The 22772-nt window shown below is 43.2% G+C and overlaps 1 protein-coding gene across 6 annotated transcripts in view; it reads right to left on the bottom strand.

Annotated features, from left to right (window-relative positions):
* slc30a6 (solute carrier family 30 member 6) overlaps positions 1 to 22772 on the bottom strand; it is a 153560-nt gene that overhangs the window by 17278 nt on the left and 113510 nt on the right. For 2 of the 6 annotated variants that reach the window (XM_068045317.1, XM_068045318.1), the window contains 3 exons: positions 19431 to 19533; positions 18833 to 18880; positions 10458 to 10526 (listed from right to left, as the gene is read on the bottom strand). In XM_068045317.1, coding sequence (XP_067901418.1) covers positions 10458 to 10526; positions 18833 to 18880; positions 19431 to 19533 — 220 coding nt within the window. The other 4 variants (XR_010976275.1, XM_068045320.1, XM_068045321.1 and 1 more) reach the window with 4 other exon arrangements.

Genomic DNA, 22772 nt, shown 5'->3' with positions numbered 1-22772 from the left:
CTAAACCACTGACCACCTCCAGGCGCGTATCCATTGTCTCTCGAGATAAGGAGGCCCAAAAGAAAGAAGTGACCTAGCCAACATTGCAGTCTTATCAGAACCATCAAAATTAGAACTAACGGTCCATTTATTTAATTCGCTATTTGTGGCACTTGGCTGTTGGTGTATATCTCTGCAACGACTATATGTTAAAGCGAATGAATTGCTTGTGAAGCACTGAGATATCATGAGGAGGTACGGCACTATATTAATGCAAGTTTGGTTTCTTTATTGGTCTGTATAACTTCGGCATAATTGACAATCAAGAATTAGACTCCCCAGGGGAAACTGAATAAACACAGGAGGGTAAAAGGAATAGAAGGATAAACTGATAGGGTTAGATGCAATAGGGTGGGAGGAGGCTTGTGTGGAGCATAGACAAGGGCATAGACCAGCTGGGCTGAATACAACGTATATCACAGAAGGCGGCTATGTAAATGCATTGCTTGATTCCTGACCTCAGCCAAGTTGGCTGCTAGCTTGAATTAGCAGCACTATGCCTAGTCGAGAGAGAGAAAATATAGGGTGTCTCCATCCTGACTGCAATCTAATATGTGCACGAATGAGTGTATTCATAGTAGGTTGTAAGCATGATTTTACTGGGACACTTCCATAGCACTGGTACACCAACTCACTAAGTGACAGTTACCTGTCCAAAGGACTGTTGAGCACCTGAACAGTGGAATGCTACCTTCCACAGAACAGTACCCAAGAATAAGTCACAGCCTTTAGGAGAGGAGAGGTAAGGCTGCTAAAGCTCCTCCCAACATCATTCATTAAATTCTCCAGAGTACACAATGCTGCAGAAAGTATGTTTGAAGAATTTCAGATTCATCAGCAAAACATTAAGCTGTTACACCTCATTCCCTGTTGGAGATACCAGATCATGAAAGTGAAATATTGTAGCATGAGGAGGTTATGAATCCTGGTAGATCACCTTTCTCTACAACCTATACCATTAAATGTCTTGCATCTGTAGTGCATGAAAAATCAGTTGTCAAATGGATAGTCCCAGGCTACTTGTGATTAACACATGACATGTATAATTTATGAAATGTCACAGCTATTCAGCCATGTAAAAACCTAAAAAGGGCACATATATAAGCTTCCCATGTTGAGTTATTTGAGCAATCCACGGTCACAGGCAATATGTACTAAAGCAAAAGCTATCTTTGCTACTTTGACTCAACAGTATTGCCATTTTGCTTTGCAGATCCAAAAAATGAAACAAAACGCTTACCTCACAGTCACCCAGGGATCCCTGCTCCCTCAAGACCACCATTTTGTTAGAATGCTACACCGCTTAAAGGCTGGAAACAAAATATATGTTTGTGTAGGACTTCCCTGGAGTGCACCAACATGCATTGTCAAGAGTATTTGTTGTTATTGTGCTAAACACACCTGAGGACAGCACATCTACTTCCTCATCTGAAGCACAGCTATAGTAGCTCACTTGGGACAGTATTAACTGGCGCTGCACAGGCTCTACTTTGAGAGGCTGTGACTGTATCCAAGTGACAGAACATGACCAGACATATTCAAGTAAATCTCTAAAATTCCCCATAGGTGCAATTATTTGTTTATTCTCTTTCAGGCTGTGCTAATGTTAACTTGCTAAGTGGCTAACAGCTTGAGCTCTTTATCTTATCAATAACCTTCTCAATTGTGTCCCAATTTTCAATACTTTAGAAAAGTGTTGCTATTTTCTGAAAAGTAAAATATTCACTGCATTCCTGTGTGACCATTTAGAAGTGTGTAGTAGCACTGCAAGAGTAACCTAATCTCCCATTTCTGTAAAGTGCTGTATTGAGATGCCTCATTGTAGTATTATGCAGAACATGTGATATGCAACTGTAGAAAGTACACCAGCATGGAAAGGTCCCAAGAACACCATATTTGCAGTGGTATCATATTTGCTGCATGCAGTAGGAAATGTCACATTCGTCCCATACTGACCACCTACAGCATGGCAATGGAGCAGTTGCATCCGGTGGTAAGGAACTGTAACAATAGTGCTACACATACAGCCTGCAATTTAAAAAAAAACTGCATCACAGGATGCCACTGGTAAGTTCAGCATTTATTGCCCATCCATAGTTACTCTGAGAAAGTAGTGTTGGGCCTTCTTATTCAATCACTGGTAGAGTATTGATGCAACTCGAGAGGCTTGCTAGGCCACTTCAGGGGACAGTTAAGCATCAACAATGTTGAGCGTGGGACTGAAGTTCTATACAGGCCAGTCCAGTTAAGGACAGCAGGTGCCTACAGGAGATTAGTGAACCTTTCATTAAAAAAAATGATAATCCAACATTGTCACTTCTAGTAATACCAGCAATTTACTCCAGATATGTAAAGTTCTCAAACTGCCATGGTGGGATTTGAATCAGTTCTTTGGCCTCTGGATTACTAGTCCAGTAACATAACCAAAAGGCTACCAATACTGCACTTACAGCCTGAGATATGGAATGGTTCCAATGACACCATACTTACAGTTTGCAATAGGACATTTTATTAGCAACAATGACCGATTTACAAAACAAATACTCAAGACTATGGTTTAGTGAATTAAATGGTTTAGTGAATTTAGCCTGTCATGTTGAGAAAGAGCTGATATGAATAATACAAATGCATGAATCATAGAATTGTTACTGCACTGAAGGTGGCCATTTGGTCCATTGTGTCTGTGCCGGCTCTCTGCAAGAGTAACTCACCTAGTCCCTCTCCCCCGCCTTTACTCCACTGCCCTGCAAATGTTTTCTCTTCAGCTATTGGTCCAATTCTCTTTTGAAAGACATGATTGAATGTGCCTCCAAGCACACACTCAGACAGTGCATTCCAGATCCTAATGACTCGCCGGAAAAAAACCTTTCCTCATGTTGCCGTTGCTTCTTTTGCCAATCACCTTAATTCGGTGCTCTCTGGTTCTCAATCCTTCTGCCAATGAAACAGTTTCTCCCTACCTATTCTGTCAGGAGCCCTCATGATTTTGGAAACCTCTATCAAATCTCTTCTCCAAGAAGAACAGCCCCAGCTTCTCCAATCTTCCACATAACTGAAGTTCCTCATCCCTGGAACAATTCTCATGTTGAGGCTGAACCAGTGTTTTGTTCGGGTTTATGATAACTTCCTTGCTTTTGTACTCTATGCCCCTACTTATAAAGCCCAAGATCCCTGATGCTTTATTAACCGCTTTCTCAACCTGACCTGCCACCTTCAATGATTTGTGCACATATACCCCCACGTCCCTTTGCTCCTGCACCCACTTTACAATTGTACCCTGTATTTCATATTGCCTCTCCCCATTCTTGCTATCAAAAATGAATCAATTCACACTTCTCTGCATTAAATTTTATCTGCCACTTGTCCGCCCATTCCACCAGCCTGTTGATGTCCTCTTGAAGTTTATCACTTCCTCCTCACAGTTCACATTACTTCCAAGTTTTGTGTTATCTGCAAATTTTGAAATTGTGCCCTGCAGATCTAGGTCATTAATATTCATCAAGAAAAGCAGGGGTTCCAACACTGACCCCTTGGGAACCCCTTCCTTCCCGTCTAAAAACAACCATTCGCCACTACTCTCTGCTTTCTGTCACTCAGCCAACTTTGTATCTGTGCTACTACCGTCCCTTTAATCCCATGAGCTTTAATTTTGCTAACAAGTCTATTCTGTGGTACATTAGCGAATGCCTTTTGAAAGTCTATAATGGTATCAGCCATATTAGCCTCATCAACCCTCTCCATTACTTGATTACAAAGAAATCAACCAAATTAGGCAAACATGATTTGCCTTTAACATATCTGAACTTTCATTTATTAGCCCACACCTTTCCAAATAGCAAACAATTTTATCTTGGATTATCGTTTCTAAAAAATTCCCCGTCACTGATGAGAAGCTGACTAGCCTGTAGTTCCTAATTTTATCCCTCTCGCTAAAAAAAAAATAACAGGGTTACAACATTTGTAATCATCCAGTCCTGTGACACCACCTCCCTATCCAAAGAGGATTGGAAGATTGTGGCCAGAGCATTTGCAATTTCCAGTAATCTAGAATGCATTCCATCAACACCAGGTGACTTTTCTACTTTGAGGACAGCCAGGCTTTTAAGTGCCAACTCTATTTTTATCCTATCCAATATCGCTACTGCCTCCACCTTTACTGCTACATTGGCTGCATCCTCTTCTTTACATGTAAAGCACTGATTTAGTTCCTCAGCGAGGCCCTCTGCCTCCACGGATCTCCTATTTTGTCCCTAATCAGCCTAACCCATCATTTGATATCTTTTAAATGCACATTTTAAAAAAGCAGTCACTCTCAGACCATCCATCAGCACAAAAGAGTTTGAATTTTAAATTTTTTCCCCTACCACGCCATCTGGATATTTCTTTTCCATCCCCCTTAGCAATTTTAACATCCTAGCACTACTTATGAACAGTTTCAGGTGTTGAGACAAGAAAGCTGCATGCAACAGATTTTACTGAAGTCAGTCTCTATACGCTGTAATCAGTTAACAGTAAGTGCACTTCTGTGGGACAGGAATGATCCTGACAGTTCTACAATGCTCCTGAACTACAGCACTCCACTGTGGTATAGGACTCACAATATTTTTCATTTTTTTGTGCTGCATAACATGTTATTGCACTTTGTTTTATAACCCAGAGGGACAAATTTCCAGGATATGGCACATACATGTGTACAAAACAGACAAACTGCAAACTTAAGATTCATAAACAAATGCAATGAATGCAGCTGTTGCAAATGGTACAATAAAGCAGCTACAAACAAGAATCACCCAGTCTAGATAGGAAGCGGTTTTATTTGTACAGCTAATTACATGAATAAAATCATTTTTCTAAAATCTGAGAAGCAAATTGAGAGAAGCAAAGATCAAAGAAAAGCAAAAACAGAAGTTGAAAAGATATGATAATAGCAACAACTTAGTTGCTACATCCAAAGCAAAAGGAGGTTTAAGAATGACAGACTTATATGGGAAGACTTTACAGTAATGGAACTAACATATACTAGAAACACTGCAATTTTGTGGCACTGTATTTAGACTACAGGGATCTATTTACACCCTAAAAAGCAGATAGCATTAGAAGGTTTGAGGATTTTTATTTGATGACCTGAGCTTTGCATTCTACCTCACACCCCAGATTTTCCACTGGATCTGGCATAGGTGGAAGTGGAAAACAACTTGCTGTTTTCCATGAGGCCAGTTCTGACTGGGGACTCTGTACCTCCTCATATGTTGACAAGCATATGGCAAAGAGATGCTGTATTTCTCACCATTTGCACTCGTGGTGGAATGCTTGACAAGGGTTGCAGGGGGTTGGGGGGGGGGGGTGCGGGGGGAGGTGGTGGGTGTTTGAGGGATGGTGGTGGTGATGGGGGCCTGTCAGGCTTGACGAAGAGTGATGAGATTGATGGCAGGGACCATGGGGCAAAAACTGAAGAGGACTGTGCAAGCAGAGTGCTGCCATGCCACAGGCCCATTATCTGAGCAAAGCTAACACTGAAGGTAGCCGAAGCCAACATAATGCAATTTCATAGATATTACAATCAATTGTACAAACAACAGAGCTTTGCAGATTGTATTTGACATCTTAACATAAAGGGTAACTATGGAGGAGACAGATATCAGAATACCACAGGTTTTAACCATTCTTCTTAGCATAAGTGATACCACTTCAGTGGTTTCCATTTACATTAAGGTGCCATGGTAGGAGCTGCAATTTTAATTTGTAAGTTCCAGCTATCCATCACCATGTCACTTATTCCTTCCCAGCTACATGATCCGAAGAAACTGTAAGGGACATAGAAACAATGACCGAAGCAAATGTTGACTCATTAACATTGGTGGTGTCAGAGCTAGGAAATGAAACATTATCTATACAGTACCACAACTGTTATATGCTAATCAGCTTGATTGATTCCAAAGGTAAAGCAGAGCTTAAAAATATTTTGAAACTCAAAAATTTCAATATTAAAAATGGAAATGGGGAAGAGTGCAAAAAAATTAAAACATTGTGCATCAGGAAACAGCAGTACAAAACGCAAAGCTGTGTGTGAAGAGATGTTCACATAAGGTAAAGTGCAGAGGGATTTCAGTGGAAACTCTGTGTTACAAATATAACAAGTGAATGGATCCAGAATCTATTTTCACACCTGTTACTTCAGAGTTTCTACTGTGTTTGAGTGTAAGGCATGTTCGCACATGATGTGGCCTGAGAGTAAAACTCCCCGATGCTGATTTTCTCTCTCAGGCCTAATTGCTTGCAACAAGTAATTAAACATTTGCTCTGCAGAAATATGTTCCAAACACAACCATTTGTTTATAGCCAATTCTGTATCATATGTTCTATACATACCAAATAAAGGCATGAAAACCTGATTCATATCATGTACTTTTAGAATCAATAAAAAAATGCAATATCGTTCTTACATCTGTTAAATTTGGTACAAAAAAACCCACAAAATGATGTGTGTATCTTTGTTTGTGAAAACAGACAATATGTTTTATGAAGAAGTCTGTTTGTTTAGAAATATTTCCCAGGTGAATTTAGCTCAAATGTTGCAAGATCTATTTTTATACAGAGATGCGAGAAGGCATAGCTCAATAATTGTCATAGCAGCGACTTAATGGTTTATTAACACTGAGCTTGAACATAAACAAATGCAACAGAATTACATGGGAAAATACACAACAGGGGAAAAAAAATTGGCAGAGAATTGAAATGAGCCTTATTTGCTATAAAGGCAGCTGAACCTTGCAGTATTTTACAGTGGTTAAATATATGATACTTAAGTATTGGAACCGAATGGATGGATAATTTGCTCTGTTCCAATGCAGTCATAACACAATTATCAACATTTCCATGTAGTTTAATTGACTTGCTTAGCTCTTTCAGCTGGAAAACCTATCGTTCTCCACATCACAGACTCCACCAACTTATTCAGAAACCCATTGCAGGCATTATTAGTTCCTTGTGTGATGAACTTCCTGATATCACTCCTTAAATTTGCCTTTCACAAGTATCAACCTGCAAACATGCTGCACACTCAAGTCATAGTAGAAAATTTTAAGTAACAGATGTGAAAATAAATTCTGGATCTTCTAAATCTTTATGTCTCTCAGTCAACCCTTTACAAATTAAGTTTACAAGCTCCAGTCTTTTTGCATAGTTCAATCCTCTAATATAATAGATCACCTTTGTTATTTAATAAACTAAACCTCTAGTTTGCTCCTGTCAAAAATCAATGCTTGTTTTCCATTAATGGCTCTCCATCAACTGGAAAACTGGACTTTAAATAAAATTCATGAAAAAAACTCCTTAAAACAAGCTCCTCCCAGTTTCCAAAAGAAAGCTGACCACCAAAGGAAAGGGGAAAAAAAGGTTTAAAACATATTCTCAGAAAAGATGATTGGATTAGACAGGATTAAAGAGGAAAAATAGTAAAAATTATGAAGAAAGAAAAAATATAGGGAACAATATGAAGAGAAAAGGAACACCAGGAGGAACAAGTTTATTTTAAATTGCGATACATAATTGTGTTTTTAGTACTTTAGTAATTTAGTAAGAGTTGTCATTAAGTCTATTTCATTAATGAAACACAATGTTAAACGGAGGAACAGAGCAATATAATTCACATTAATAATGCTATCAACTATAGAATAGAATCATAGAATGGCTACAGCACAGGAGACTGCCATTTGGTCTGTTGTGTTCATGCCAGCTTTCTGCAAGAGCAATTCAGCTCCTCTCAATCCCTTGCCCTTTCCCTGCAGATAATTATCCAATTTCATTTTGAAAGCCACGATTGAATCTGCATCCCCCACACTTTCGGGCAGTGTATTCCAGATCCTAACCGCTCCCTGTGTAAAAAGGGTTTTCCTCATGTTGCCTTAGTTCTTTTGCCATTCATCTTAAATCAACGTCTTCTGGTTTTCGACCCAACTTCTCCAATGTGGTTGATGTTTAAATGCCCTCTGAAATGGCCACTAAGCTCAAAGGTAATTAGGGATGGGCAATATATGCTGGCCTAGCCAGCAACGCCCACATTCCATGAACGAATAAAAAAAGCTATTCTCGTAACTGAAGTCCGTCATCCCTGGCACCATTCTTGAACATTTCTTCTGCACCCTTTCTAATGCCTTAACATCCTACCTAATTGTGGTGTCCAGAATTGGCCACGACACTCCAGTTGAGGCCAAACTAGTGCTTTATCAAGGTTCATTTGTAACCTCCTTGCTTTTATAAAGCCCAGCATGCCTTATAAACTGCATTCTCAACTTGCACTGCTACCTTCAACGATTTATGCACATATACCCCCAGGTTCCTCTGCTCCATCGCCCTCTTCAGAATTGTCTCCTTTCTTTTATATTGCCTCTCCTTGATCTTCCATCCAAACTGCATTAATTTTCAACTATCTGCTTTTATCTATCTGCTCATTCCACCAGATCGTCTATGTCCTTTGGAAGTCTGCCTCTACGCTCCTCACTTTTCACAATACTTCCAAGTTTTGTGTTATCTGCAAATTTTGAAATTGTGCCCTGCACAACCAAGTCTAAGTCATTAATATATTTCAAGAAAAGCCTGGGGAAGAGTTATACAGGGCATTGGAGAGACCACACCTGGAGTACTGTCTCGTTATTTAAGGAAGGATGTAAATGCATTGGAAACAGTTCAGAGAAGGTTTACTAGACTAACACCTGGAATAGGCAGGCTGTCTTAAGAGGGCAGTTGGACAGGCTAGGCTTGTATCTGCTGGAGTTTAGAAGAGGCGACTTGATTGAAACATATAAGATCCTGAGGGGTCCTGACAGGGTGGATGTGGAAAGGATGTTTCCTCTTGTGGGAGAATCTAGAGCTAGGGGTCACTGTTCAAAAATAAGGGGTCACCCACTTAAGACAAAGACGAGGAGAAATGTTTTCTCTCAGGGCCGTGAGCCTTTGGAACACTCTTCCTCAAAAGGTGGTGGAAACAGAATCTTTGAATATTTTTAAGGCGGAGGTGGATAGTTTCTTGATAAGCAAGGGGGTGAAAGGTTATTGGGAGTAGGTGGGAATGTAGAGTTGAGGTTACAATCAGATCAGCCATGATCTTGTTGAATGGCACAGCAGGCTTGAGGGGCTGAGTGGCCTACTCATGCTCCTAATTCGTATGTTCGTACGAACCCCACTATAGACCTTCTTCCAGTCCGAAAAATAATCAATCACAACTCGGTTTCCTGTCACTCAGCCAACTTTGTATCCATGTTGCTCCTGTCCCTTTTATTCCATGGGCTTTAACTTTGCTGACAATCCTGTTACTTGGCACTTTGTCAAACATCTTTTGGAAGTCCACATCAACAGCATAACCCTCATCAACGCTCTCTGTTACCTCATCCAACTTAGTTACCATGATTTGCTCGTAACAAATCTGTGCTGGCTTTCCTTAATTAATTCACATTTGTCCAAGTGACTGTTCATTTTGTACCAAATTATTGTTTCTAAAAGCTTTCCCACCAACTGATTGGCCTGTAGTTGAAGATTATGGCCAGTGCCTCTAATTTCCACCCATGCTTCCTTCAGTTTCCTTGGACGCAATTCATCCAGTCCTGATGACTTATCAACTTTAAGTACAGCCAGCCTTTCTAATACATCCTCTATCAATTTTTAGGCCATCCAGTGTCTCAACTACTTCTTTTTTCACGATGACTTTGGCAGCATCTTCTTCCTTGGTAAAGATGCAAAGTACTCACTTAGTACCTCAGCCATGCCCTTTGCCTCCACATGCAAATTTCCTTTTTGGTCCCCATTTAGCCCCACTCCTCCTTTTACTGCCATTTTACCATTTATATGCCGATAGAAGACTTTTGGATCCCCTTTTGTGTTAGCTGCCAGTCTCTTCTCTCATTCTCCTTTTGCTTCTCATTTCTTTTTTCACTTCTCTGAACTTTCTATATTCAGCCTGGTACTCACTTGTATTATCAACCTGACATCTGTCATATGCACTCTTTCGCTACTTCATCTTAACACTATCTCTTTCATCAGCCAGGGAGCTCTGGCTTTGTTTGTCTTATCTTTCCCCCATGGTGGGAATGCTCCTCAACTGTACCCAAATCATGCCCTGTTAAAGGCAGCCTTTCTGTCACAATTTTGCCTGCCAATCTTTGATTCCAACTGACCTGGGCCAGATCCATTCTCATCCCATTGAAATTATTTATTAATCTTTACTCTGGATTGCTCCTTGTACTTTTTCTTAGCTAACATAAACCCTGTGGTACTATGATCATTGTCTCCTAAATGTTCCCCTACTGACACTTGATCCACCTCATTCCCAAGAACCAGATCCAAGAAAAAAGGGAACTTAATAATTTAAAAATAACATTTGTTGCTACAGAACTAAATTCATATTCTATCTATAAGGATCATACCAGAGTTCCAAATCCTAGAGTCCAAAAATGCTCATTCCTCACTTCGAGAACACCATCTAGAGTGGAGACCTGAAACAGAGACAGCAAGGCATTCATATGCACAAAACATTTCAAGTTTAATTTACAGGCAAGTTCAACATTTCTAAACTTCAAAACAAAAGACACAATCTAGTCTTGTTTTTAAACATTCCACTATGGAACTTTGCAAGTTGAAGCATACAGAAGATAGATACTTTGAGCTGAATTTTACCAGCTCCTCGGTGGCGATCTTCAAAAAGGTGGAGGGGCGCAAGCGCGGGATTAACTCTACAGAGCCGCCGCGATATTAAACGCAGCGGCTCATTTACATAGCCAGGTGGACCATGCCCCTGATGACGTGGGAAGGGTGGGCGGTCTGTCCCCAGTAATGGCGTCCAGTGCCACTGCACAGTCGCGTACACCATTTTTAAAGGGCTTCCAGCCCTTCAATATAATTTAATTGTTTAAAGATACATGCTTGTTAAAAATTAAATAAAGTTATCCCAGCTCTCTCCCAATTACCAAATTTATTACTTGTCTTCTCCCCCACAAAAAAAAAACTTACCTTGTGCTCCTGCCCTTTCTCCCCACAAAGTTAACAAACTATGAACTTTACCCTTTCCCACCATCCCCAAGACCAATAGAAAACGTTTAACTCCACTCCCCAGCACCCCCCACCCTGAAAACTTACCTACTCCCCCCTCCCAGTGTTCCACCTCAGATCTCCGAATGGAGACCTGAAGGCGCGGAAGTGCCAGCCACCGCTGGCACCAATATAGATCCGGGACCGATGTCGGGAGAAGGTAAGTATTTAATTCATTAGTTTAAATACATTAACATTTTCAAATTGTGATGCTGCTGTCGCCGGGCGACGCCGTCATGAGGTCTCGCCGTCACTAACAATTTGGGGCTGGGCCTTCCTGGCGTCGAGGCCCGGGCTGGGCCTCTCTGGGTGCCATTTTCCAGGCCCCCCCCGCCACGAACCCCTATGTCGGGGGGCCAGTAAGACCACTTTGTATATGTATGCTGCTGGCAAACTACCTTATTTTTCTCCTTACAATTTCATGGGATTGTAAACAATTTGCCTGGCAATGAAAAAGCAAAATAAAACTGTCAGCCAATGTGTCCTTTTTCTGCACCAGGCTGTATGGTGTTGTTTTGTGTTGTCACACTTTCTCCTTTAGCCAGGAGTGCAGCATACCACTACAGTACCACTGTTCATCTTGCATGAGGCAGAGCTGTATTGTCACAGTAGACTCCATCTAGCAATATGGATATGGACCAACAAATCATCTTTAATGCAGATGCAGAAAATTGAAATTGAAGTTTGGATTTAACACAAAACCACATGGCTTGCAGCCCAGTGCTGTTATAAGGATGCCCCCAATGTATCAACGTTTACGCATCAATGCTGAGAATCAGGAATTCAATATTTTTTTCCCTAATATTTCTGAAGATATTTACAATACTTTCAGAACTGCAAGTTCTAAATTTCAAAACAAGGAACTAAGATTTAACACTGAAAAGGAAATGCTCACATCGTAGGTTCTCCAGCAATTTACACTGCAAGCCTTATCTTGATGAAAGGTCATCGACCTGGAGGGTTAACTCGGTTTTTTGCTTCACAGATGCTGCCTGACCTGAATATTTTCAGCAAATTCAGTTTTTGGATCTTGAAGAACAACTTGCATTCATATAATGTTAAAAAAGACCTCAGAATATCCTAAAGCATTTTACAGCAAATCAAGTACTTTTGAAGTGCAGTGGATGTCCTTGTACATGAATCACAGAAAGTTAATATACAAGTACAGCAAGCGATTAGGAAGGCAAATAATGTGTTAGCTTTTGTTACAAAGGGATTGGAGTGTAAGAGTAAAGAAATCTTACTAAAATTAAAAAGGGCATTGGCAAGGCCATACCTGGAGTAAGGTACCTTACCCAAGGAAGGTCATACTACCCTCGAGGCAGCAAACACAGGTTCACTAGACTGGGATGAGTGGATTGCCCTATGAGGAGAGCTTGAGTAGACTAGGCCTATATTCTTGGAGTTTAGAAGATGAGGGGTGATCTAATTGAAACATAAAATTCTTAAGGGGCTTGACAGGGTAGATGCAGAGAAAATGTTTCCTCTGGTTGGGTAATCTGCAACACCTGATCACAGTCTCAGAATAAGGAGTTGGCCATTTAGGACTGAGGTGAGGAGAAATTTCTTCACTCAGAAGGTTATGAATCTTCGGAATTCTCTACCCCACAGAGCCATAGATGCTTAGTCGTTGAGTATATTCAAGACAGAGGTCAATAGATTTTTGGGTACGAAGGGAATTAAGGGATATGGGGATAGTATAGGAAGTTGGAGTTGAGCTGGAAGATCAGCCTTTATCTTATTGAATGGCAGAGCTGGCTGGAAGGGCCAAATGGCCTACTCCCGCTCCTCTTTCTTATGTTCATATAGTTATGTTCTTACTGTTACAACATAGAGAAATGTGTTAGTCAATCTGCGCATTGCCAAGTCCTCGGAATCTTTATAAATAAACACCTTGGGATGTTTTACTACATTGAAGGCGTTATGTAAAGACAAGTTTTTGTCCCACAAACAGCAATGAGATTGTCTGTTTAAGTGATGTTGGCCAAGACACGAGAAGCCCCTGCTCCTTTTCAAATGCAGTGGTTAGCACCACAGCCTCACAGCTCCAGGGACCCGGGTTCGATTCTGGGTACTGCCTGTGTGGAGTTTGCAAGTTCTCCCTGTGTCTGCGTGGGTTTCCTCCGGGTGCTCCGGTTTCCTCCCACATGCCAAAGACTTGCAGGTTGATAGGTTAATTGGCCATTATAAAATTGCCCCTAGTATAGGTAGGTGGTAGGGAAATATGTGGGGACAGGTGGGGATGTGATAGGAATGTGGGATTAGTGTAGGATTAGTATAGGTGGGTGGTTGATGGTTGGCACAGACTCGGTGGGCCGAAGGGCCTGTTTCAGTGCTGTATCTCTAAAAAAAAAAAAAAGTGCCATTGCATCTTTTACATTTACTTGAGATGTTATAGACTGCCTTGATTTAATTTCTCATCTGGAAGATGATTCCTCAGACAATGCAGCACTCCATCAGCACTGCAGTAAAATGCTAGCCAAATTATGTGCCCATGTCCTGGAGTGGGCCTTGAACCTGCAATTTTCTGATTTAGAAGCAAGAGTGCTACCACTAGGCCAAGATTGACATTTTAGGCTTTATTTAGTTTCTGTTTTTCAGTCAACTAGATCAATATTTGCTCCATATTTGGAAATCATTGGTACCAATGACTAGATTTGCCAGCGTAAAGCAATTTTTCACTGGACCATGACAATGCTGACAGGTCATCACCAAGGGCTGGATTTTAAAAGCCCACCGGAATCAGCAGCAGGTGAAAAAAATGGCGACCCTCACGTCACGGAGCCGCCATGCTTCCAAACGCAGCAGCTCATTAGCATGGCCACAGCGCCACCCCCCGCAATGACGCGGCGGGATGGGCTGAACCATGACTCATCAGGTGCTGGCACCATATTTAAATGGCAGCCAGATCCAATTTAACAACCTTTGTGTTGCAGCTGAGAAGCCAGCACAGGAGCTCCTGAATGACACTGTGAAAATGGGACACCAGCAAAGAATAGGAGATGGCAGAGGAGCAAGGAAGGGTGGCCCCACGGTCAGCAATGCCTCCCTGCTCACACTCCTCCAGGCTGCACGGGCAAGGCGAGAAGTACTTTTCTCCAGCGATGGCAGGAAGAGGCCCTACCGCCTGATCAAGCAAGCCTGGATGGAGATTGCAGAGGAGCTAAGTTGCCGTGGGGTCACTCGCTGCAACTGGGTCCAGTACTGCAGGAGGATGAACGATCTCATTCGCTTGGCAAAGGTAAGTGGCAATTTTTTTGGAGGAACCATCTGACCTGGGTTTGCCCAAAGATTGGCACATGGGCGCCACTGCCGTGTCACACACAGGGAGGCTGGCGGGGAGGACTGATGCCACATGGGTGTCTGCATGTGTGAAAGAGTCAATCCCTCATTGGCACCCCAGAGCATGGCACCGTCATGACAGTCAGATGAACTCAACCTGTCACCCACCTTTTGCTGTAGTGCCCCTGTTGTGTAAAGTGCCATGTAGTTGTGGGTCAACGTTTAACATCTGCACCCTTGCTCTTCTAGGCAAAGACCACGTACAGTGCGAGGGAGCCCTACAGGACTGGAAGAGGGGTGCCGGACATCCGACCACTGACCCAGGCTGAGGAGGAGGCACTCGAACTACGTGGCGGTCGTGGAGGACGTCCAAAGAAGTGGAGCTTGGGGGCTTCCAGGTTGAACATTCATCTCTTTGACAAACACAATTATCAGAAACATTTCGTTATTGGACACAATGCCGTCATGTTAGTGATATGTACACCAGTGAATCTAAAACTGTGCTCTTTGCATCTTGCAGGGTGACACTCCGAGGTGGCATCGGAGGCCCCAGAGAGTGTCGGCACTTCTGAGGAGGAGACTAACTCAGAGGAAGCAACGTCCCTTGACACTCCCGCACCTTCCACCAGCACAGAGACACTCACCTCGGTGGGATTGCATTCGGCTCTAGAGTCTGAGTCACAATCTGGTGACAGCACCACAAATACACCCGAGCAGCTGGCTGAAGCTGAGACAGCCGAGGCCTCTGACAGTCGGAGGACTGTGGGTGGCCAGGCCCATGCTGAGCCCGAGGTTGATGATGACCCTCTGGTGCCGACAGCACAGGGCATGCTGGAGTTGCAGGGAGAGGTAAGGCAACATCTGGCGGAGATGCCACAGGCCATGGGCAGCTATGAGCGGATTGTGGAGCCAATCCAGGCCATGACAGCTGCTATGTCCCGGGCAAATGAGAGCATAGCTTCCTCCATGGAGAGGATGACAAACCTCATGGAGAGCCACAACCCACAGATGCATGCTGAGCTGCAAACCATCGCCTCGGCCACGAGCTGTATGCAGCAGTGGCTAGTCGAGAGAGGGACCAAGGTCTTGGACACCATCCCTGCACCTTGTCCTTCTCAGGAGAGCAGTGAGGTTCTCATGAGCCGCGAGAGGGAGAAAGAGAGCCATCCGTCCACATATGGGTTCGCCCCTCAGGGTGATTCCAATGTGGACACCAACTCCTCTGACCCTCCACCGGTGAGTCCAGCTCCAGCAGCCACAACGTCTGAGAAGACCCCTGCACTTGTGCAGGAGGCCCTCAGGCAGCTGGGGCCCTCCAGGCCTTGTGCACCCAGAGGATGACCGCCCAAGTCATCCAAAACCAAAGGGCATCCTGTTCAGCAGCTTGCCTCCAGTCAAGCTTCTAGCACACAGGTTGCACAGTGAAAGAGCGGATAAAAAAGACACAATGACACATGAGTTATCATGGGTGCAACATATATGTTTTGTTAACTTCTCATTAAATGGGTTTATCTGACTGGTGTTAGACAACACCAGTTGTCCAGGAACATAGCAGTTCCGATGAAGGGTCACTGACCCGAAACGTTAACTCTGCTTCTCTTTCCACAGATGCTGCCAGACCTGCTGAGTGATTCCAGCATTTCTTGTTTTTATTTCAGATTTCCAGCATCCGCAGTATTTTGCTTTTATTTGTCTAACTGGTGTCTCCTTTTTATTGTGTTAATGACTGATACCAGAATGTACCGACTATATCTTCTCCCATGATATCATTGCCCTGGAGCAATGCCAATGTATGGATAAACATCACCATGCCAGTATGCATGCATGCATTGCATGGGTGCAGTCAAATGGGCAATGGCTCAGTCATCTGCTGCCAGTAATAGTGGTGACACAGATGCACGAGACTGCCTACTAGATGCAGCACGGTGATGTGCGAGAAGGGGAGCATATTCTGCTCCTCAGGGATAATGAAAGCGCTCAGCAATAAGGCGTTGTCGAGCATCCCTTGCTCTTTGCTCACTCTGTCTGCGATGCCTCGATGATCTCTGTCCTCCCATGTGCATATGCTGCTGCACCTCCTCTGTGTCCTCATGGTGCAAACATGTCTCCTGTTCCTGTCTCTACTTTTCCTGCAAGGGCTCCCCCCTCTGTATTGCAAAGTTGTGCAGAGCACATCACACAGCAACGATACACGCTATTCTTTCTGATGAGTACTGTAGGGCCCCACCTGACCTATGTAGGCAACGGAAGCACATCTTCAGCATGCCGATGGCCTGCTCAATGGTAGCTCCTGTCGAGCACTGGCAGGCATTCCATCGCTCCACTGCATCACGGGAGGTGTTTCTCACCGGCATCAGGAGCCATGTCTGCAAGGGATCGCCCTGGTCCCCAAGAAGCCACCCCTGGATCTGAGCCAGTGCTGTAAAGAGCATTCACGGACATGAACATGAAGGCACGTGAGGACCACACGTCTGACTACTACTTGAATGGCTGTGGCCTACATATTAATGAATGGTATAGATTTACATATTTTAATGCAGGTCCCATCGCTGAGCGGCTGGTGGGCGCGCGCCACGGGGCCTCGCTGCTGCCGTGATCGGGACAGGGCCTGCTGGCGCGGGGTCGGTGGCAGGCCTCATCTGTTCCGATCTTCATGGCCCCCCCACCCAGGCACCATTCCCAGTGGCAGAGACCCTATAAAATCCAGCCCCAAGTCTCCAACTCTTCACCTTTGGCTGTAAATAGCTAATTAGAAAATGGCCAGTTAATGATGCCATCAACCTGATTTTCGCCAAACTATCAATACAAACAGAGGTAGGTTTTACCTTCCTCATGGAATCCATATAAATCTGCTGTAGTGCTCTCAGTCTCAAGTCCTGTCCTCAGTGGTACCAAGTTTCAGCCATGACATAAGAAAATAAATAGGAGCAGGACTAGGCCATTCAGTCCCTCAAGCCTGCTCTGCCATTCAATAAGAGGGTCTGATCGTGGTCTCAACTTGACTTTCCTGCCTGCCCCACATAACCCTCAACTCCCTCGAAGAAGAAAAATCTGTTTGACTCAGCCCTGAATAGATTCAATGACTCAACCTTCACTGGTATCCGGGATAGAGAATTTCAAGGATTAACAAAACCTCATAAATTCCTCCTCATCTCGGATTTAAATTGCAGACCCCTTATTCTGAAACTGTGACCCTAGTTCTAGATTCTTCCACGAGGGGAAACATCCTCTCAGCATCTACCATCAAGCCCCCTGAGAATCTTCTATGTTTCAATAAGATCACCTCTCATTCTTCTAAACGCCAATGAGTGTAGATCCAAACTGCTCAATATTTCCTCAGCAGACAACTCCTTCATCCCAGGAATCAACCCAGTGAACCTTCTCTGAACTGCCTCCAATGCAAGTATATCCCTCTCTAAATAAGGAGACCAAAGCTGTACGCAGTACTCTAGGTGTAGTCTCACCAAAGCCCTGTACAGTTGTAGCAAGACTTCCCTACTTTTATTGTCCACCCCACATCCCTTTGCAATAAAGGCCAACATTCTATTTTCCTTCCTAATTACTTGTTGTAAATGCACACTAACTTTTTGTGATTCATGTACGAGGGCAACCTGAAAATGACCCATCTATCCCAACTCTGTTTCCTGTTAGTTAGCCAATCCTCTATCCCTGCTAAAATGACAATGCAGCACATGTGCAGAGCGTCTGCAGTGCGTCTAAACATCTTCCAGCTTGCCAGTATGTGTCTGCGCAGGTCAACCTCACCACGTAATGACACCAGACGTAATGATGTCCAAATGCTGCTTCACCTCTCAACGGCCGCAATCGTCGCCTTCAACCCCTCCAACTGTACCCCACTCCCTCCCGTAATCAGCGCCTCAATCACTGCTTCTCTTCCCCTCTCTCTCCCGTCGTTATCTCCCACGCCTGCCTGCTCGAGACTGCTCGCTGCTCCGCTAGCACGTCGCTCGCTCTCCACCCTCGCGACTTCTTTGGATGGCGAGGTGGGGAGCGAGTGGCGGGAGGGAACGGTGAGCAGACGGGCAAAGGAATGGCGGAATGAAGCGATGAGCAGTTTGAAGCGATGAGAAGGCGGGCGTGGGAGGGAGTGGGGAAAGAAGAGGCGGTCGTGAGAGGGAGCCATGGTGGGAATTGAATTTATGACTTTTGAATTGTTAGTCCATTGAGGTCAGGATGAGTACGAACATCCTGACTCTCCATAGTTAATAAATGTAAAGTTTAAATGTACCTCTGGGCTTTAGAGTTAGCAAAACATTTAGCAAAATGAAAAGATCGCTATAACAAGTGGCTACTAATTTCAAGTACACAGGCAAATTATTTGCACAACATTTGAGACTGAAAGGGAATAATTAATGTATAATTGGCAAAAATGTTACTGTAATTGTTAAGCAGCTTGATCATCAATACATACCTCTCTTAAAAGTTTGTCTAACTGGCCAATCACATGAGAAGGTGTTGTCTGTAAAAATGAAGTCAAATGGTGTTATAAATCTTGAAGTTCAAACAGCGGAATCCTCATTTATGCAGAAAATAAATTTATTCGCAAAATGAATTGTTTTGCCCCTCCTCGTTTTCAATCCCTTGTTACTTGCCACCACAATCTCAGATTCTGCCCTTCAAACACCAATAGGAGAAAAAAAATTAAGCCTATAGCCCTTAATGTTGTATGACATGTACTCTTATTTTGTCATCTGAAAGCTGCTTCCATCACTTCTAACACCAGTGTCAGAACAATTCAGTGTCATGTCACCAAATTTTCTCTGCAAGCACAAGTTTGGTAGAACAAAATATACTGCTCAAATGGACATCGTCAATTTCACACACTTCATCATTATTCTTTAATGAGATCTTAGTTAAAAAAAAATATCTGCCCTGCAGTTGCATGAAAACTTAACATGCCGAATGTTATACTTTACAGAAATCCTAGTGAAAACCTGATTTACCAATGAGCATAGACTGAGTTTCCATTCCCCAAGGTTTGACATGATATGAAATAAGAGGACTCTGACCTGAAGTAGCACCTTTCCACTGTAGACACTCATAGGATACATGGTGCCAAATGTCATAACAGCAATAGCTATAGCCGAGGCTGTGTCCACTGCAAAATAATTACTGGAAATAGAGGGAAAAATAGTTGTGGGGTAAAGGATAAATACATAACTCCTATATTTTTCATAGCTAGTTAAAAACATTAACAACTTGCATTTATATCGTGCCCTAAAACATTAATAAATGACCTGAGGTGCTTTACAGATAAAGTGAGCAGATACTGAGCCACAAAGAGAGAGATTGAAAGTTTGGTGTAAAGTTGGGTTTTCAGAGAGCTTTAAAGGTGAACATAGCAATGGAGAGGCAGAGAAGTTTAAGGAGGAAATTCCAGTGAGGGTGACACATAGTGAGAGTCTGAGGTCAGGATTATTGACTAACAAAGAGACTAGAGGGTAGTTATTCAGATCTGAGGAAGGGAGAGCTGTGTTCCACAAGGAAATTGCGTTATTCATAATTTGCATTAATGATTTGGACTCAAGAACAAGTAACTCAAAATCAAAATATACAGATGCTACCAAACTGGGGATTATAGCTAACATTGAGGAAGAATGTAACATAATACAAGACAACAGTAGAAAACATGATGATTAGGCAGAGAAGTGGCAAATACACCATCATAAATAAATGTGAAGTGATGTAATTTAGTAGGATAAATAGAAACATCACTTACACTTTAGAAAATAAAAAAATGAGGTAGATGAGCAAAGGGAACCACGGATACAGGTGAAAAACAATTAAAAGCAGGATTGCAGGTCAGTAAAGCAATTAAAATGCTAACAAAGCAATGTAAGTTATACAGTCAGAGTCGTACAGCATAGAAACAGGCCCTTCGGCCCACCACGTCCATGCCGACTATAATGCCTATCTATACTAATCCCACCTGCCAGCATTAATTCCACATCCCTCTATGCCTTGCTCATTCAAGTACCTGTCCAGATGCCTCTGAAATGTTGCTACTGTTCCTGCTCCACCACCTCCTCAGGCAGCTCATTCCAGATACCCACTATTCTTTGTGTGAAAAATTTACCCCTTGGATCCCCTTTAAACATCCTCCCTCTCACCTTAAATCTATGCCCTCTAGTTTTAGTCACCCCTACCATGGGAAACAGACTCTGACTATCTACCCTATCTATGCCTCTCAATTTTATATACCTGTATCATGTCCCCCCCTCTCAGCCTCTTTCGCTCCAAGGAAAACAGACCCAGCCTATCCAATCTCTCTTTATAACTCAAGCCCTCCAAACCAGGCAACATCCTTGTGAATCTTTTCTGCACCCTCTCTAGCTTTCCTGTAGTGCGGCAACCAGAACTGCACACAGTACTCCAAATTCAGCCTAACCAATGTTATGTACAACTGTAACATGACGTCCCAACTCTTGTACTCAATGCCACGGCCGATGAAGGCAAGCATGCCATATGCCTTCTTCACCACCCTGTCTACCTGTGTTGCCACTTTCAGGGAACTATATATTGCACCCCAAGGTCTCTCTGCTCAACAACACTCCCCAGGGCCCTGCCATTCACTGTATATGTCCTGCCCTGGTTTAACTTCCCAAAATGCATCATTACACTTGTCTGCATTATATTCCATTCGCCATTCCCTTGCCCACTTTCCCAGTTGATCTATATCATGTTGTAACCTTAGACAACCTTCTTCACTGCCCAGTATACCACCAATTTTGGTGTCAGCTGCAAACTTACTAATCATGCCCCTTACATTCACATCCAAGTCATTAATATATATGACAAACAGAGGGCCCAGCACCGATCCCTGCGGCACACCACCGGCCTCCAATCTGAAAAACAACCCTCCACTACCACCCTCTGACTCCTATCACCAAGCCAATTTTGTATCCAATTTGCTCGCTCACTCTGGATCCCATGTGTTCGAACCTTCTGGACCAGCCCATCACGTGGGACCTCGTCAAAGGCCTTGCTAAAGTCCATGTAGACAACGTCCATCGCCCTGCCCTCGTCAATCCTCTTGGTCACCTCCTCGAAAAACTCAATCAAATTCGTAAGACATGATTTCCCACACACAAAGCTATGCTGACTATCCCTGATCAGACTATGCCTTTCCAGATGCATATAAATCCTGTGTCTCAGAATCCCTTCCAATAACTTTCCCACCACTGATGTAAGGCTTACCGGCCTGTAGTTCCCTGGCTTATCCCTGCTGCCCTTCTTAAACAAAGGCACAACATTAGCTATCCTCCAGTCTTCCGGTACCTCACCCGTGGCTAACGACGATACAAAAATCTCTGCCAGGGCCCCAGCAATCTCCTCCCTTGCTTCCCATAGCATCCTAGGACACTATGTCAGGCCCTGGGGATTTATCCACCTTAATGCGCTTCAAAACCTCCAACACCTCCTCCTTTGTAATGTTGATATGCTCCAGGATATTGGTGTTCCTTCCCTTGAATTCACTAGCTTCCATGACCTTCTCCACGGTAAATACGGATGAGAAATATTCATTTAAGACCTCGTCCATTTCCCGTGGCTCCACACATAGATTATCTATGGGTTCAGAATTCAAAAGTAGTGTAGCTATGTTAAACTTGCATTGGATCCTGGTCAGGCCGCACTTAGAGCGCTGTGCGTAGTTTTGGCCACCATATCAAAAGGACATAGAAGTACTGGAGAAAGTGCAAAAAAGTTTTGCAAGGATGGTACCAGAACTGAGAAGTTACAACTATCTGGAAAGATTGAACAGGTTGCGGCTTTTTGCTTTAGAAATAAAGCTTAGAGATCTTTAAAGTTTAATGGGTTGGATAGAGTAGATGTGAAGAGAATGTTTCCACTTGTAGGAGAATCCAAAATTAGTGGCCATCCAAGATAGTTAGAAGATAGGTAATAAATCCATTAGGGAAATAAGGAGAATTCTTTTTTCTTACTCACGAGTGGTTGGAATGTAGAACTCACTGCCACAGGAAGTGGTTGAGGCAAATAGCTTAGATGCTTTCAAAAGAACACTAGATGAGTACGAGTACAAGAAAGAAAAGAGAACAGAAAGATATGCTGAAAGGCTGAAATGAGGGATGGAGGAGACTCGTGCAGAGTTTCAACACCAGCATAGACTAGTTGGGCCAAATGGCCGGTTTCTGTGCTGTATACTCTATGTAACATAGAACTAAAGATGATTAGAGATATTGGGTGGAGTAAGGCTATGGAAGGAAATATGGAGGATACCAAGGACTTTTAATTTTATGCTCTGCAGTTAGGTCACCAAGGGGGAGGGGGAAGACGTGGGGGACAGGAGGGGGTCCAGACGAGTTTTGGATAAATTAGAGAGTTTACGGAAA

Source organism: Heterodontus francisci, chromosome 13, assembly GCF_036365525.1.
Source record: "Heterodontus francisci isolate sHetFra1 chromosome 13, sHetFra1.hap1, whole genome shotgun sequence".
NCBI classification, from domain to species: domain Eukaryota; kingdom Metazoa; phylum Chordata; class Chondrichthyes; order Heterodontiformes; family Heterodontidae; genus Heterodontus; species Heterodontus francisci.
The sequence above is the reverse complement of the archived record's forward strand: the minus strand, read 5'-3'. Positions and strand labels throughout refer to the sequence as shown.